The 18,725-nt window shown below is 43.2% G+C and overlaps 1 protein-coding gene across 4 annotated transcripts in view; it reads right to left on the reverse strand.

Annotated features, from left to right (window-relative positions):
• STT3A (STT3 oligosaccharyltransferase complex catalytic subunit A) overlaps positions 1–5,153 on the reverse strand; it is an 87,700-nt gene extending 82,547 nt beyond the window's left edge. The window contains exons 1-3 of one of the 4 annotated variants that reach the window (XM_030220739.1): positions 4,735–4,757; positions 4,415–4,488; positions 696–819 (exon numbers count right to left, since the gene is read on the reverse strand). In XM_030220739.1, the coding sequence (XP_030076599.1) occupies positions 696–783 (88 nt within the window). In that variant the 5' untranslated portion in view covers positions 784–819; positions 4,415–4,488; positions 4,735–4,757. Of the gene's footprint in view, positions 1–695; positions 820–4,414; positions 4,489–4,734; positions 4,823–5,063 lie in introns of those variants that run through there. The other 3 variants (XM_030220742.1, XM_030220741.1, XM_030220740.1) reach the window with 3 other exon arrangements.
• Between the last annotated feature and the right edge of the window lie 13,572 nt (positions 5,154–18,725).

Consider the following 18,725-nt stretch of genomic DNA (forward strand, 5'->3'; position numbering starts at 1 on the left):
TCTAGCATTAGCAAGCACTAATTTTTAGCACATGCTAAAAAACGTTAACGTGCTTATAGCGCGGCTTGGCCCTAAATTACAGTACTTCAATTTGTTAAACTCGTTAAGATTATAGGAGCTATTAAGTTATGACAGTGATTTCAAAAATATTGTTCTCTCTGGAAAGCCAATGACGAGGCTGGTGTTGTAAAGTCACACTGTTGCAAGTCTTGGACACCAGTGGGTTACGCCACTAAGGCGAGCACTGAAGTTCATGACTATTCTGATACTGTTATTTTGCATGTCTTCAAGTTTGGTGCATCCCAAATAAGATTTTTTGCCATTTATATATATGGTGGTTTGTTTAAATGACAAATACCAGCATTTACACATACTCTTAGATTCTTGTAAAAATTACCCACAGCACATAACCAACATACACACAGGCACTCTCCCAGAGGCAAAGTATGGGCAGAGTTGCAATGTATATGATCATGCACACATATATTTGCACCCGCCTCACAGCAAGTGTAGATTTTAGCTAGACCATTTCTGTGCTACCGGGGCCTATTTTATAAACGAACAGAGGCACCTAAGTTGCCTTTATAAAATAAGCTTATTATTAGAACACACACAGAAAAAAAGAAAAACTTGTCATAATATTAGCCCAACCTGTAGTGGATATCAAAATAAAGAAATAAACTATGGGTACTTACAGAGAATTGCTGCCATAGAAAGGATGAGGAGTTTGAGGAGTGTGTCCTGCTTCTCATAGGAAAGGCGCAAAAATCCTAATCTAGTCATTTTCAGATGAAAAATGGGGACTCAACACTCAGACACCTGAAAAAAAAAAAAACAAAGCACACATGAAACATAACGATAAAGGTAACAAAAAAACATTATGGAGCTCATTTTCGAATCAGATAGTCATCTCAAAATGGTCAAAAAACTCCCCCTCCGAAGGGACACCACCTTGTAGTGGTGGAGGGGCTTCAATGTTTCAATGACCCAGAGGGCTATGCTGAAGGGTTACCCATATCAGACAGGCCTCTGAGGAGAAACCAAAGAGTGTCCCAAACTGGGAGAGTGGTAAGATGGCGACCTGAAGTTCGTATGCCCAACGGCCCAGCTGCCTTCTGAAGCTTCGTCATCTTTACGTAAATTTCCTCTCTGCAATTTGCAGTTACCTTAACTGAGAGGAAGGGGACGATGGCCAGCGTTTTGTCCCCACAGCAGCAAGTGCGGGACCGCTGCGCGACAAACTGCCCACAGATGACAGGGTTGGCAAGTCCTTTGATTAGCACCGGCGAAGGAGCGTCAACGCTCTTGGACCTGGAAAAAACAACTCCATCGCTCCCTAATTATTCAACCACCATGTCCAAAGGAGTGGAGGAGTGAGTTAGTGGTATATGCTGAAATGGAGGACGTTTATAGCAGAACCCGAATCGGCGGAACCACTCCTAAACACCTAAGAGAAATCAACTTGGAGTTTTTGGCTCCCGTGGAGGTTACATTGAATACCATCTGGAAGGCGCTTCGGGACCTAACGGTGGTAGTAAATAATTTTGTTTCAGATATAATTTTATTAGAGAGTTACATGGGCAATTCAACTGAACCCTTTGAGAGTGAAAAATTGATATAACAAATGATTCTACATGAGTAAGAAGTGGTTATGATCTTGAAAATGATAATAGACCAGAAACTTTGAATAATAAAATGAATATTATTATAGATGATTAATATTGAGATTATTGTTTTTCCCAGAGTTCCAGGTATGACTCCTAAAGTTTTCCTCAGAAATATTTCCTCAATTATTACTTTAAAAGGAGTGAAGCCTGTGAAAACTGGGATTACTTTAATCAGTGGGATTTGAATTAGAGACTTAAGTATGTGTATTGTTAAATAACTTCCGGTTTTTAAAAGAGAGAGAATGTAATCAGATGTATTATTTCTAACTAATATTGGACAATAAGTATGTTTTAAATTAAATGATTTGACTATACACCATATTAGCCTTAAAGAAGCCAACCAGATGATCAATGTGGAATAATGAATTAGACGAGTAATAATTAGGTTAATACCATGGTTTTTTTTCTGTTTACTGTTCAATTGATCTCTTTGTCTTGTTCCACTCTCCCTATTTAGTGGTCTAAGGAAGAGAATAGAATTACCTGACTGAAATAATTCTTATATATTACTTTCTCTGTATTTCCAGCAAGTTGTTTTATTGCTTGTAAAAATTTAAATGGTTATAAATAAAAATTAAAAAATGGTCAAAAAACTCCATCTATTAAAAACATCCAAATAGCGATTTTGAAAAGGCAGAATTGGGACTTTTTCACTGAATTTGTCCAAATAGCAAAGGAGTACGTTGGAGACGTGTTTTGGGCAGCACTAGGGTGGGCCTGAAATAAGGAAGTCTTTCAGCAATAAAGGAACAGGAAGAAACATTCAGGGCACAAAAAGAGTATGCTTTTATCTAGACTTGTTTCAATCAAGTCTAAGTTACAAAAAGGTACACTGACCAGCTGACCAATGGAGGGCTTGGCCCCTCATAATCCCCAGTTGATGCTATCCCCCTCCCACCCCCTAAGAAGCAAAACTAAAAGGTAATACCAGGTGCAATGACAGCATCAGGTATTATGGCAATACCCCAACAGAGTAGCAAGCAGCTCCCAGTAGACGTGAACCGTTTGTTTACTCGTTCCAAAAATACTAGGACTAGGGGGCATGCAATGAAACTACAAAGTAGTAAGTTTAAAATGAATCGGATAAATTTTTTCTTCACTCAACGTGTAATTAAACTCTGGAATTCATTGCCAGAGAATGTGGTAAAGGCAGATAGCTCAGCAGGGTTTAAAAAAAGGTTTGGACAGCTTCCTAAAGGAAAATCCACTGCTTCTTTCTGGGATAAGCAGCATAAAATGTATTGAACTGTTTTGGGATCTTGCCAGGTATTTGTGACCTTGATTGGCCACTGCTGGAAACAGGATGCTGGGCTTGATGGTCCTTTGGTCTGTCCCAGTGTGGCAATACTTATGTAGTAGCCTAGTGGTCAGTACAGTGAACAAGGGAATCCAGGTCCAAATCCCTCTCTACCAAATACAAATTTGGTAGAAATTGTGAGCCCTACAAAACCACCAAATTATCTACTGTACCTAAATACAGGAGACACCTGCACAGTGGAAGGCATTTGTAATGGTGTACAGTAGGTTTTATTCTTTTCCTGTTTGGCTCACAAAATAAAAAAATAATAAAGGAGTTATGGTGGGAATTGTATCTGCCATTTTTTAAAGCCCACTACTCTGACCACTAGGCTGCCTCTCTGATCTGCAGGGAAGCCTGTGTAACGATGATGAAATAACTTGCAGCAGACGAATGGATGGAATACACAATTTTATTGAGCAAGCTCCATATGAAGGACTTGATACGGGACCGTGTTTCGGTGGACCAAATCGCCTGCTTCAGGGGTAGGCCTTTTTTTTTTTGCAAGCACAAGCGAAGGGGATTTTTTTTTAGATATGGGAGGCAGCGCGGCGGTGATGGGGCGGAGGTGCCGGCCACCCGCTCCCCGCCGATGGAGTCCTGCTGAGCCTGCAGTGTTTGATTGTTCAGATAAGATTTTTTTTCTTTTGCTGTGCTTTAACCCTCAATCCATTCCCTGTTTCCTGATCACATGTGGCGGGCAACCACCAGTACAGGTGAAAATTAGAAACTTTGGATAAGGAGGCGGCTGTCTAGTTTGTAATCATATCTTGCAGCTATCCTCCAGGGAAAAAGCACAAAAATAGTCTAATACATCAAATGGAAAACTATAATAATTTCCACAGCTCTGATGGGCTGATTCTTCCCTCCACTTCAGCTGTCATTCTAGGAAGTACATGCAGCTCCTGACCACCCATTAAACTTTCCACAGTAAAAGTAGGAGCTGCTTCTGTGCATCGTTCAGAAAACGGCTGTGCATCAATTTACATACACTTGTATACTAATTAGCTCGTTATAACAGCTTTGCATACAGTTTTCATTACCATGGCAGGAAAACAGCTCAGAGACCACTTTTGTGCATGTCTGGCTGTACTCCTTGCACGCTAAACCGCCTCGCACCAGTGATAAAACCACCTTGCTGGCTCCTGACCACCTATTTTATTTATATATTTATTACTTGTACATTTGTATCCCATATTTTCCCAACCACTAGCAGGCTCAATGTGGCTTGCATATTACCGTAAAGGCGATCGCCAAGTCCGGAATTCACCCTCTAGTTCCAGATACCAAGACACACGCATTTGGCTACCCTCACACACCGAGAAACCCTCTTCACACGCATTCAAGAACCCGAAACTCCCTTTCCCTGCACCCCGACATCTTACCATCTCTCCCACTCCCTCCAGTCCAGTACCTCGCTGTCACTGTCAAACCAAGCCCACAGACCTACCGTCAAACTGTCTCTGAGATCCGGGCAGCAGCTGCAAGTGTGGCCCCGGAGCTTTCCTTCTGCCACGTACAGTCCTGCCGGCAAACAGGAAGTTGCGTCAAGTGGGGGTGGGGCACGGCAAGGGGAAAGGACGGAGTTGCCACAGAAACAGAGATAATGAGAGGTATCAAGTCGCATGCATTCAGCTGCCCTCCCCTCACACGCCGAGCACCCCGCTTCACATGCATTCGGAGACCGGAGGACCGGCCTACCTTCCCATGGTCCGGCCATCTATCCCTCTCTCTTTCGCTCTCTCCTCCCCACTACAGTCAAAGTCATACCTAAGGTCGCTCACAACCAATCCCGCAGCTCTCCTCCTCTGGTACCCCGTCCCTTCTAACACAAGTCAACCTCTCTCTCACAGATGCATCTCTAGTCTCCTTGCTGGAAACAGGAAGTTGCGTCAAAGGAAGGCAGGACCCTAGAGAATTGAAAAAGTTGCTCCATATGATAGGAGAGTGAGACGCAGGAGGAACGCTGTGGGGCTTTTGGCCGGTGACCTCAAAGACGGACAAGTGGGAAGTAGAGATCCGAACGAAATTTGGAGGGGATGGAAGTAGTTACTATGGCCTGCACGTGCAAGTATACGAGCCTCTCAATGATCAACTACCTACCCAGGGTCCTCCAAGATGTCCAAGTAATAGTACCGCCTCCTCTTACCGTCAATAATTCAGCGCAGCCGCAGTTGCTGTATTCCCGGACTGATACAGCAAGGCTCGCACTGACACATGCGCAGGCTAGTAGCGTCAAAGATCCCCCACTCCAAGGCGTTCAACCTAACCTTGATTCAAATCAACCTGATTTACTGGCGCATGCGTGATTGCGTGTGGCGACCTCCACCCCTACAGCCAAATCGCTAGCCTGTGCTATGAGTGCAGGCGAGACAATCAGTATAACTTTGCTGCTTCAGGCTGAGCACGGCCGGGTAGAGAACAAGTGCGCAACTGTGCTGAGTTATTGAAGCGAGGACTCTGAGGATTTGCCGCATATTATCACCAAAACAGTAAGTGTTAATTTTTTTTTTTTTAATTCAAGTTGGTTCTACAAATAATTTTATGCATAAAATGCATGCATAGAGTTGGAGGCGGAGTTAAGTGCAGACTGGGAGCTAGCATAGGTAGAGGATGAAATTAAGCTGCTCTGAATATAATTTAGGTCAACTAAATAAAAGATCTACTCTTTCCAAAAATACTAGGACTAGGGGGCACGCAATGAAGCTACAAAGTAGTAAATTTAAAACAAATTGGAGAAAATATTTCTTCACTCAACGTGTTGACAAAGTTACCACTTATGGATTGTTAGTTCCAATTAAAGAAGTCCCACTTTATTCTTTTTGTTTGTTTTTTATTTATTAATCTCGGTTTCCATACGTTAAAACAGACTAATGGGCAATCACAGCAGTTTATCCATATATAGTGAGTGTAGCAATTTAAATGAATGGATAATATGAGCATAAAGATAAGAGCTAATGGAACAGAAAAAAATAATAGTAACAGTAAAATGAATTTATCAAGGCATAGAGTGCTAGGTTCTGTTTGTGGTAGTTACTGTTGTTGCTCAGAATGGTATTTCCGCTTCGCACTGCGGCCGTCAAAACAAAGGAGCGCAAATAACCGCTTTAAGGTAGTACTTAGATCCGGAGGATCCCGAGGATCCCGCAGATCTGGCTTTTACACCGTCCCAGCAGATCTGGCTTTTACACCGTCCCCAGAATATAGTTCTGATAGAGAATGATACAGGGACCCGCTGTTAAAATTTTTTTTTTTTTTTTTGCTGCATTTCCTATGGGTGCAGGGAGCAAAACCTTTTACTACCTCGCTGGAGCAGTAAAAAGTCTCCTGTGGTTAAAAAAAAAAACCCCACGATACCGTGTGTCCAGCATCTGCTTTTTTTCTTCTCCCTTCCCCACTCTTCACGGCTTCCTTAAAGATCCTCCACAAGCCTGCTCCAGAGCCTTCCCTCCTCTGCTAACTCCTGCCTTCTGGGAAACAGGGAATTACAGCTGGAGGAGGGAAGCCCTCAGAGTAGGCCTGTGGGGTCTTCACAGCGAAAAGAATGTCAGACCTATCCGGAGGCAGGGGGGCGAAATGCCAGGGGTAGTGCTGGAGGGAGGACGGGCTGGAACTGACTGGTTGCAGTGCTGGAATTGAGGGGGTAGTGCTGGAGCTGAAGGCAACAGAGACAGCACTGGGGGGAGGGCTGGAGCTGAGGAAGGCCAGTGCTGGAAGGAGGGCTGGAGCTGAAGGGGACAGAGGCAGCGCTGAAGGGTGGGCTGGAGCTAAAGGGGACAGAGGCAGCGCTGGAGGGCATGAGGATGGGCTGAAGCTGAATGGGACAGAGGCAAAACTGGAGGGGAGATAAGGGAGGGTGAGATGCTGCATGCAGATGGTATATGCATACAGATGGGGTAGTGCCAGACATGGGAGGGGGTATATGGACACAGAAGGACGATGCTAGACATGGGAAAGAATAGGAACAAAGAAGGGAGATGCTGGACTTGGAGTGCATAGGGACACAGAGGAGTGATGGCTGGACACAGGGGGAGGAGATAGGGACATAGAGTGGTGGTGATGAATGTGGGGAGATGCTGGACAGGAAAATATAAGGGACACAGAGAAAGGAGATGATGAACAGGGGGAAAGATAGGTACAGACATGGAAGATGGATAGTGAGAGAGAAGAAATGTCAAATGGGCAGGAGACCCTGGCAAGTGAGTTGAGAAGGCAGAAGGAAACAGAAATCAGAGTCTGGGACCAACACGATTTGAAAAATAAAATGACCAGACAACAAAAGGTAGAAAAAAAACTGTTTTCTATTTTGCAATTATGTCCGATTTGAAATATGTCTCTTGTCTGAGCTGATGTTAGACATGGCTAGGGCCAGGCAGAAATTTTGGAGGGGAGCCCTAAGCTCAACTACCAGGCCATGCCGCTTTCAGTAGGCTTAGAGCTCTGTCTGGCTAGGGGGCAGTTGTCCTAATTGAATTCCCCTAACCATCTCTGGCATATGTGATCTTTATATTTTACACGGTATAGGAGGAAATGCGTCTTTTTTTTTTTTTCTGTGTCTTTGGTGTGGCTTCTTGGGGTTTTGGTTTAATATATGTTTATCAATTTTGTATTTGGCATTTCTGTTCTACGTGCTTGACCAAGGAGTTCTGTTGTCATGAATTTTCTATGTATCATTCTGTAGTAAATTGACTTGTTCAGTTTTCCCAATAGTGGAGGGGATATTTGTGTGTGTGTGGGGGGGGGACAGAGGTTTTTTTTTAGCCTTGTTCTGTATTGGTTGTGATTCATAAAACAGTTGCACAGCTAGGGCTGTTCAGTTTGGAGAAAAGACGGCTGAGGGGAGATATGATAGAGGTCTATAAAATATTGAGTGGAGTGGAACGGGTAGACATGAATCGCTTATTTTCTCTTTCCAAAAAATACTAGGACTAGGGGGCACGCAATGAACCTACAAAGTAGTAAATTTATAACAAATTGGAGAAAATATGTCACTCAACGTGTAATTAAACTCTGGAATTCGTTGCCAGAGAATGTAATAAAAGCAGTGTGGAGGGAGTCACGTGATGGGCTGAGGGAAGAGGTCGCATTCCTTTTCACTCTCGGGTCCTCCCTCCCTCGAACCCTCCACAAACTGGATTGACTTGCTGATAAACAAAGGAAAGTAATCGGAATCAAACTTAAGACACATGGACTCTTATATCATCCGCGAAACTAGAGCGATGACGGGGAAAACAGCAAAAAAAGAGCCAGAGAAGCAGCGAGGGGTCGGCGAAAGCAAGATGGCGCCGAGCCCAGCGTCAGACTCGGCGCCAAGGTTCCATCAGGCCCAACTCGAGCAGCTCACAGAAGCGGTAAAGTCCGCTTTGGAACCGCAACTAACCCAGATTGCTGAAAGGCTAACAAGCGTAGAAACGAAGCTTGGTGAAACAACAAAAAGAACGGGCGAACTTGAAGCACGTGTATCGGAAGCAGAGGACGCCGCAGTTAGCGCTGTGGCGTCGTTGCAAGAGATACAAAAAGAATTGAAAGCGCAGGCAATGAAAATGGATGATCTTGAAAATAGATCTCGAAGATCCAACTTGAGACTTATAGGTGTCCCGGAGTCGATACCGGATCGGTCACTGGCGGAACAATTAGAACGCTGGTTAAAATCAGAATTTGCCCTTTCTGACAGTATGGGACCACTCTGCCTCGAAAGAGCTCACAGGTTGGGGAAAAGACTTAATAATGGAACTCGACCAAGAGCAGTGATTGTTAAAGTACATAATTTTGTACATAAAGAAGAAATTTTAAGGGGAGCACGATTAAAATGGGATTCCTTAAACTTTGATGGAGTTAGTATTAAAGTGTTCCAAGACTATTCACAGGCGTTACAGGAACGCAGGAAAGCTTTTACCCCGATTTGCAGACAACTTGCAGAGAGGAACCAACGATTTTTGCTACTATACCCAGCACAATTAAAAATCAACATGGATGGCACTTGGAGATCCTTTGGCTCTCCAAAAGAAGCTCAAGAGGCACTTCAATGTCAGGATCATAAAAACTCTGAACAGGAGGGAAGCAACAGTTGAAGAGCACAACTTAATTCAATGAGAGCTAGAAACTCAGTAATCTGAAGTCAAGTCTCAGTTGGATGTTAGAAAGTTGGCTGAATAGCCTAATGTTGAATAGTAAGTACAATATGTAGTGATCTACAGCGCTGTGTTTTTTCCTGCAGAGAGAGATGAACCAGTTTGAACAGTGAGATACTATCTATGGCAAGTGTGGAGGGGGGAGGGAGGAGACCCTACCATCGTTGACTCAGCACACCTGATCTAAGATAAGAGAGGGGAGTGCAAGGTTGGAGTCAAGGGGGATAGGGGAGGAGGGGGGAGGGGGGGGGGGGCGGGAGAGAGGGGGGGATGGGTGGGAAAGTTAAATGTAGGACTTTCTGGGACACATATAGAGATCATCGCGCTGTTGGACACATAGAAAGGGGAAGGGCAACAGAACAGGTCACTGGAGTCATGTGGACAGATAGGAAGGAACACGGGTGGAGCTGGGCCCCGGGGTTCCTCACAAACAAAAAATTTCATCGCTACTCGACAACCGGACATAGTAATGACTAAGCACAATTTAGTTCGGTTCCTTACTTGGAATGTGGGAGGTATTTCATCCCCAATCAAAAGAACAAAAATTCTAGCAGCCCTTAAAAAACATAGAGCGGATGTAGCCTGCTTGCAGGAAACCCGCCTCAATACAGAGGAACATCAGAAACTGAAGCGGGCGTGGGTAGGAGAAGTACATGCGATTCCAGCTGAGGGGAGGAGTAAAGGAATAGCTATTCTGATCCGCAAGGGATTAGTGGCCAAATCGGAAGTTATAGAAAGAGACACTCAGGGGAGATATCTGCTGATTCACCTATGGATTCAACATCGCGAATATACGCTGGTAGCACTGTATGGGCCAAATCTATTTGACAAATCATTCTATGAGCGGGTGGCCCAAAGATGTCTCATCCGCAAAACTATCCCCCTAATTATAATGGGAGACTTTAATCTCGTAGCAGATCCAACATTAGATTGTTCAACACCTAGACGGGCCAGCAGGGGAGGAATGAGATCGAGAGCCCTTCCACAATTCATGCAATCACTAAATTTGGTAGATGCGTGGCGGACTCTACATCCAGACTCACGAGACTATACTCATTTATCACGGGCACATGGCAGCTGGTCAAGGATAGATTACATACTTGTAGATCAAAACATGTTTCATATGGTAGCAGACGCAGTAATAGGGCCAGAAGAGGTCTCAGATCACGCGATGACATGGATTGACTTGACAGATCCAGGGTCATCTGGAGCCGGGGCGGGGTGGCGCTTCCCAACATACTTAGCCGCAGATACTGAATTCAAACGATACATACAAGATAGCTGGGAGGAATATGAAAAATTTAATGCAGTCCACAAAAGCCAGCCATCCTTGTTTTGGCAAGCAGCTAAAGCAGTATTAAGAGGGGCAATTATAGCCTTCACAGCAAAAAGAGAAAGGCGAATCACTAGAGCAATCACCAACCTAGAAAAAAGACTCCAAAAAGCAAAGCGCAGGTACATTAATAATCCCAACACACATTTCAAAGAACAAATGCAGTCAGCAAGAATAGCGTTAGATTCCCTCCTACAAGATCGAGCCTCTAGGGCATTAATACGTAGGAAATATCGGTTACAACGTTTTGGGAACAAATCGGGAGGCATGTTAGCACGTGTAATAAAAACTTGGGGAGGAAGCAGAGTAATAGTGGCGGTCAAGGATAAGGAGGGCCATACTCAAAACCAAAGAGACAAGGTAGCGAAGGTGTTTCGAGATTTCTATCAAGACTTATACTCTACGCCCATGCCCCACTCTACAGACTCTATTAATCAGTATCTAGAGCAGGCAGGGCTAAACAAACTTGGTGAGATGGAGTTAGAGGAACTCAATTCACCAATAACAGGGAAGGAGCTACAAGACATAATTAAAACGATGCCTAAACACTCGGCTCCGGGGCCAGATGGGTTCTCTAGTGCATTCTACCAAATGTTAACCCAGCAGATAATAAGACCTCTGCTCTCATATTACGAAGAGGTGGTGGATCTGGGAGAATTCCCACTCTATGCTAATGAAGCGTTAATCACATTACTTTTAAAGCCAGGAAGGAAAGAAACGCAGGCAGACTCCTACAGGCCCATATCACTAATCAATGTGGATACAAAAATCATGGCCAAGCTTCTAGCAAACAGAATTCAGAGAGTGTTGCCGACATTAATAGATCCAGAGCAAGTGGGTTTTGTACGAAATAGACATGCCGCAGTAAATGTGAGGCGTCTACTTATGGCAATGGGACAATGTAGTTGTACAGAAACAAAGGCGGTCTTGGTGAGTCTGGATGCCGAGAAGGCGTTCGACAGAGTGGAATGGGAGTACATGTTTGCAGTGCTACAACACATAGGTGTCAAGGGATGGGCATATCAGGCGATTCAATCGTTATACTCGGGTCCCACAGCCGCAGTACTGATTAATGGCTCAAGAACAGCACAATTTTCTATAGCAAAGGGCACGAGGCAGGGCTGTCCATTATCTCCGGCCCTCTTCCTCCTCTCGATAGAACCACTGCTGAGGAGCCTGAAACTAGAAAGGGAGATAGCTGGGGTAGAGGTAGGGGGAGAGACAGTGAAAGCATTAGCGTTTGCAGACGACTTATTGATAATGACCTCTAAACCAACAACGTCACTGAGTGTGCTGATAAACAGGGTCTCCCAATTTGGTAAACTCTCAGGCTTTAAAGTCAATTTAGAGAAATCTAGTGTTATGCACATCCAGTCCAGCCCCGATGACATGAAGAGATTTAAATTCCCATTACGTAGAGCGGCAGGCGCCATCAAATATCTGGGGGTACAGATCCCGAGCGACTTATCCCAACTCTATAATCTGAACATTCAAAAACTGCTGACTGAAACAGCAACAAGGCTGGGTCATTGGCAGGGGCTACCTCTCTCTCTCTCGGGACGCATAGCGTTGTATAACATGATGATAGTGCCACGCTGGCTGTATATCTTTCAAGTTTTGCCATTATACCTTTCTAGTAAAGATGAAAAGCAGTTGAATGTAATGCTAAAGAAATTCCTCTGGCAGGGGAGAAGACCGAGACTGCCTCAGTCAGTGATGGAGATACCAAAAGAATATGGGGGAATGGGAGTGCTGAGCATGCGGCATATGACGGTGGCCTGTGCAATGAGACACATCAATGACTGGTTCCGTAACACATCAGATTTTTCAGCGACTCAAATGGAGAAAAACTTATTAAAACCCTTCCACTTCAGTAGTGCCCTTCATGGTTTGGGTAAGAGAACATTCCCAGTTTTGGCGGCCACTAACATTTTACAGACTGCGCAAAAAACCTGGAAGTGGATTTGCAGAATGCATCAATTCTCTTATAAAACTACTCCATACTTGACATTGAAGGGGAATCCAGACTTCCCTCCCGGAGATTTATACACGATGTTTCAACGATGGGAAGACCAAGGAATAATCTACCTTCAACAAATACTAACAGAGGAAGGGAAACTAAAATCATCTACAGATCTTCAAAGGTCAAAGCTGATAACTCCGAAAGACTATTTCCACTATTGGCAGCTACAGCATTATGTGTCTAGCCTGGAATGGGAAGACCTAACAGAAGATGTCCAAGTGGAAGTGGCGGAGGCATTCTCATTCAACTCTCAACAGAAAGTGCCTTTGAAATACTATCACAGACACATCAAAGATCATAAGCTGGAATTGGACTATGATAAATATGCTGGGGGATGGGAGAGTGACTTGAATATCACAGTAACGTCTGACATGTTCAAAAGACATGTCCTGACAATCCAACGATCCTCCTTATTATCAGCACATTGGGAGATGCAGTATCGATTTGCCCTCAGGCTACACATTCCCCCACGGCGAGCGTTTCACATGGGAGCCTCCCCAGACGGAGAATGCCCCAAGTGTGGGAAGGAGGGAGCGACTTTGGGGCATATGTTCTGGCTCTGTGTACAGGTGGAGGAATTTTGGAAGATCATTCTGAGACAAGTCTCTAAATTGTGGGCTATAGATTGGCGATATTCCCCGTTGCTGCTATTTGGTAATCCTGAGGTGAATGCCCCGGTCCCAGGAGGCTGCATTGCATTCATAAACCGGGCCATAGTCATAGCGAAGGCAACAATTCTTGTAGATTGGCTTTCCCCAGATGGTCCCTCAGCACAGGTGTGGAGAATGAAAATGGTGGCATTAATGCGTTTGGAAAGACAGATGTGTCAAGGCAGGCCAGAATCAGACTTGCAGCAATTCCTAAAGAAATGGAACCCATTTATACAGACATTACCACATGCTTCAAAGAGTTACCTGTTGAACTTTTAGTGACAACAGCTTGTATTCAGACTGTCAGAAAGTATCCTAGATTTTGAAGGGAAGGGAGGGCAGGGAGGGAGGGTTTGATAACTGGGAAAGGTAGGAGAAAGGGGTTAATTGCGGATCAAAGAGTTACACTATGATTCATTGTGGAATGTGAAGCGAAACTTGACAACTCCATGATATAAGATTGTTTATTATTATACGCTCTGAAATAGTATGTGTGGTCTCTGTCAATATCAACTGCAATGGTTAAATATAAACAGATTTAAGGCAGAGGGATAAGAAACGGGGTTGGGGTGTCTGGGGATAAAAAGAAATTTCATTGACTGTGAAATACTGACTGATGTTCTTGTATAAGATTTGTGTACAAGTTGATGTTTCCTGTTCATATGTATTGACCTTTCAGTCAATAAAAAAGATTTAAATAAAAGCAGTGTGGATAACTTCCTAAAAGAAAAGTCCATAAGCCATTATTAACATGGCCTTGGGGAAAATCCACTGCTTATTTCTAGGATAAGCACCATAAAATCTCAAACAATTATTACCTGAATTGTTTAGTACTCTACCAGTAAATTTCTCTTTGCGTCATGTACAATTTCTCATTCATAATAGATTTTCTAAATGTTAAACATCCATGGCTATCCCAGTATGTTTATAATATTGTATTGTAAAATTGGATTCTTACAACAAATTACTTTCTTATGCATTATTCTTTATGTATCCTATACTGTTTATTGTAAGCCACATTGAACTCAAACTTGTTTGGGATAATGTGGAATATAAATGTCACAAAAAAAATGTATTGTACTGTTTTGGGATCTTGCCAGGTACTTGTGACCTGGGATGGCCACTGTTGGAAACAGGATACTGGGCTTGATGGACCTTCAGTCTGTCCCAGTATGGCAAATGCTTATGTTCTTAGAATATTGTTTCTTTTTAATGATTTAAATGTGAAATCATAACTGTTTGAAGCTTCAGCAGATGGGTTCAGATAGTTTGTTGGGACAGTGTTGATGGGTTGTCCCCATCTAATTCTCTAAGTTCTGGCCTTCTGGCAGGATCCAACATATTTTATTGCTGTACTACTACTTATCATTTCTATAGTGCTACTAGACATACGTGTTCTTCCAGTTACCTGTAAGATTAAGGATTAGTTTTCCTGGTGCAGATGTGTTCTCCTTAAGCAGTTGTACTATGCAATGATTTAGTTTTGCTCCACTTTTCTCTTTTGAATTTTCTTTCTTTTTATATATGATTTGCCTTGCTTGCATGAAGATTTCTGTATTTGATGTAGTGAAAAATGCAGTCAATTAGAGTGAACGCAGATTAAATTTGTGGTTCAAAGTAATGCAACATTATTCTTGAGGGAGGATAAGATTTAACCCTTACATGTACAACATACATTGGAGGCTTTGGTAGAGACCCATTTACAAAGTATGTATTCTTCCCAATTAATATTTCCATGAAGATTGGGCTACGGTTTTAGTGACATCTGAACTACTTTCTACTATATAGAATTTGCTGGTGGGTAAGGCACCTGACTTAGATGGCTACTCTAATGCATTTTACAAGATGCTTTGGATATACTTGGCCCCTACTATAACCAGAGTATTCAATAACGTTAAGGGGTGTAGTAGGCTCCCAGCAGCAATAAACACTTTTTGTGGCTCATACCGCCCTAGATCATTGATTAATGTAGACTTATCTAAGCTATTGGCAGATCGTTTAGGCCCTATTCTAGCACACATTGGCCATTCTGACCAGGCTGCGTTTATCCCTGGTTGGCAGACCACAGACAATATTAAACGAGTTCTGCACCTTTCCTGGGTGGCTCTGTCAGAGGCCCAACTAGCACTGTTTTTAGCAGTAGGTGCTAAACCCCCCCCCCCTTCAATCGGGTTCACTGGGATTTTTTGTTCACAGTCTTGAAAAAAATAGGTGTAGGGGCAAGCTACTTGGGGTGGTTAGAGTTACTGTATAATAATCCCCAGCTCTCTCTCAAAATTAACAGGGCGTACTCAGCTGCATTGCCATTAGGACAGGGGTCTAGGCAGGGGTGTCCCCTGCCTCCCCTACTTTTCGCTATTATGGAGCCTTTTGCCCAGCGGCTATGGGATTTAGAGGATGTAGCAGGTATTATCATTGGTGGGGTACCTTACAAAATCTGTGTTTGCTGATGACATCGTTCTTTCTATTACTAAGCACTATATATCTCTGCCTGTGGTAATGGCGTGAAATGTCATCTTACGGCCAGGTTTCAGGATTTAAAACAAACTTAGATAAGACAGAGGCCATGAATATTAATATAGAGGTGTCTGGGAATGGAAGAGGATAAAGGAGAACTTTTCCTTTTAAATGTGTATCTCACCAGTTGAAATATCTGGGTATTTTATTCCACCAATTGTTTGAGGCCAATTATGCTACTTTAATTTGTAAATGCAAATTGGATTATTGGGAGTGGTCCCATGGAGAATTCTTATGATGAGGAAGATTGGCCATTCTTAAAATTAAATGTTTTGCCTATGTTTTTATATCTCTTTTTAATCTTTGCCCATCCCAATTCCTCTGGCTACTATTAAATGGTGGCAGAAAATTTTATTCACCTTTAATTGGGGAACTCGTAGAACTTAACCCACAAGTGAGAGCTAGGCGGTTTGGGGGTACTATGTGCAAGCCCAAGTCCAGCATATCTGGGACTAGTAGCCTTCAACGAAGGTTAAACCATATGTACAAGCTTGTTCTTCAGGAGTGTCTGTGTTATCTGCCCTGGGTATCTTCTAGCATACTAGATGGTAGGACTATTGTAAATCCATATGTGCAGCTGGTTAAAGTTTGGGGGAAACACTGGAGTTCCTGGTTATCATCTATCGGTACAATAGTTGGTGGACTCTCAGTAGAGTGCAGAGCTGGCTTTACAGGTTGGGTGCATAAGGGTCTTCATAATGTGTTCCAACGGTTTGATAATCAGATATTGAAATTGTTTGAATAGCTGCAATGAGCATTCGATTTGGGGAAGTTTGACTTTTTTTTTTTTTTTAACCATTATTTGCAGATCAAGCATGCTCTGTTGATGTGGCCTGGAAAGACATTCTTCAGAAGGCATGGCATCCTTTGGAGCAGCTTTGGCATCATCACCATACCTTCAGAGGCCTCATCTCAGCTGTCTATAGTATTCTGCAGCCTACAAATTTTGTGAAGCTTCAATATGTAACTTTCTGCAAATATGATTTTCATATTACATAGTCCTAATCTGACTGGAGAAACTATATTGAATAAAGAACATAACTACAAAGTGCTAATGCGTTGGTACCTCATTCTTTACCAACAGCAAAATATGTACTGTGCGCTTTCTAACTTGTGGTGGAGACATTGTGGTCTACCTGGAACCTATCTGCATACATGGTGGGATTGTCCAGTTAGATCCCTGTTCTGGTTGGGAGTCTGAGGAGGAAATATCACACAGTCTCTCTATATATCAGTGGTCTTTTACACCAGATAGTTGCCTTTTAAATAGTACAGCATCACAAGTTGAAGATCATTTGCAACAGATTTTGGTCTTCTGCTTGACTGCCACAAGATGTGAGCTTGCAAGGCTCTGGAAAGCGACACAGGCTCCAGTCTTAGCAGATTGGTGACATAGGTTGCATTATCTTCTCCTGTTGGAGAGACTCGCAGTTAATAAACAAGACAAGGAGCAGCTTTTTTGATCATTCCTGGTCTTCTCTGCAGCATTCTTGTTGATATTCTCTCTTAGCTACTTTTGCTCTATACAGTGTGTGCCTTCCTTAGTTCTTTTTTTTTTGGGGGGGGGGGAGGGGTATAACAAGAAGGCATGCTGTGGAGGTTTTATTTTTTATATCTATACTATTGCTTGTTTCTGTTATAAACCTGTTATTTGAGCCTCTGCTTGTGCTTTCAAGCAAACAACTTTAATAAACATTTACATTGAAAACAAAAATGTCATATATGAAGCCTGCAACAGGAGGTTGACAAGGACAGAACACTGAGAAGAAATAAGCAAGTCAATTAACTAACAAGTAGTAAAAATCCCCACTATGTTCCAGGAGCATTTAGATGTATTTTTTTTACTTGGTGACAGGTAGCCCTTAATCTTATGCCTCTACACTCTAGTGAACTATAAGAATTTTAAACTCTATGATCTTATGTTCAATATGCTTTGCATACCACTTTCCACAGCAGCACAAATGCTTCACATATCCTCTTGATTACAAAGCCCTCAATATAAAAAGCCTCTGTTCCAGTGACAACAGTTTGTAGTATAGCCTGAGGTTCATTTTCAAACCTTTTCCCTAGACAAAAAATATTTCTGATTAACTTTTCTATTTGTGTTTTTTTTCTCTCATAACCTGGAGAAATTCATCGCCATTTCTCTGAACCTCTGTTTCACAGGTTCCAGTCTGTCAGAGACAACTTGGCTATTTACTTTCAAATCTCAGTAACAGTGAGTCCAGTGCCTGGTTCTAGCCAGAATGTTGTGGGCTTTGGCAGGATGGATCTGTGTTGAGAACCCCCTGTCCAGTAAAGAACTACTTGGGTCTGTGTGATAGGAGCAGTGTACTTATGCCCACAGGTGGGAAGACTACTGCAAGGACTCTGGTGCTGAAAGTGTACTTAAGAGAAGACACTCCTCCAGCACAGCCCACTACCAGAAAAAAAGGGAGTAAAGACAAAAACTACTACTACTACTTAACATTTCTAAAGCACTACTAGGGTTAGGCAGCACTGTACAATTTAACATAGAGGGACAGTCCCTGCTCAAAGAGCTTACAATCTAAAAGACAAGTGAACAGTCAGTCCGATTGGGGCAGTCTGGATTTCCTGAACGGTAAGAGGTAGGTGCCGAACGCAGCATTGAAGAGGTGGGCTTTAAGCAAAGACTTGACGAGGGGGCTTGGCGTAGGGGCTCAGGAAGGTTGTTCCAAGCATAGGGTGAGGCGAGGCAGAATGAGCTGTGGTGGAGAAGGGTACTGAGAGGAGGGATTTGTCCTGTGAACGGAGGTTTCGGGTGGGAACGTAAGGGGAGATGAGGGTAGTGAGGGGCAGCAGACTGAGTGCATTTGTAGGTAAGAAGGAGAAGCTTGAATTGAATGCGGTATCTGATTGGAAGCCAGTGAAGTGACCTGAGGAGAGGGGTGATATGAGTATATCGGTTCTGGCGGAATATAAGACGGGCAGCAGAGTTCCAAACAGATTGAAGGGGGGATAGATGGCTAAGTGGGAGGCCGGTGAGGAGTAAGTTGCAGTAGTCAAGGCGAGAGGTAATGAGAGCGTGGACGAGAGTTCGGGTGGTGTGTTCAGAGAGGAAAGGGTGAATTTTGCTGATATTAAAG

This window comes from Microcaecilia unicolor, chromosome 12 (assembly GCF_901765095.1).
Source record: "Microcaecilia unicolor chromosome 12, aMicUni1.1, whole genome shotgun sequence".
Lineage (NCBI taxonomy): Eukaryota > Metazoa > Chordata > Amphibia > Gymnophiona > Siphonopidae > Microcaecilia > Microcaecilia unicolor.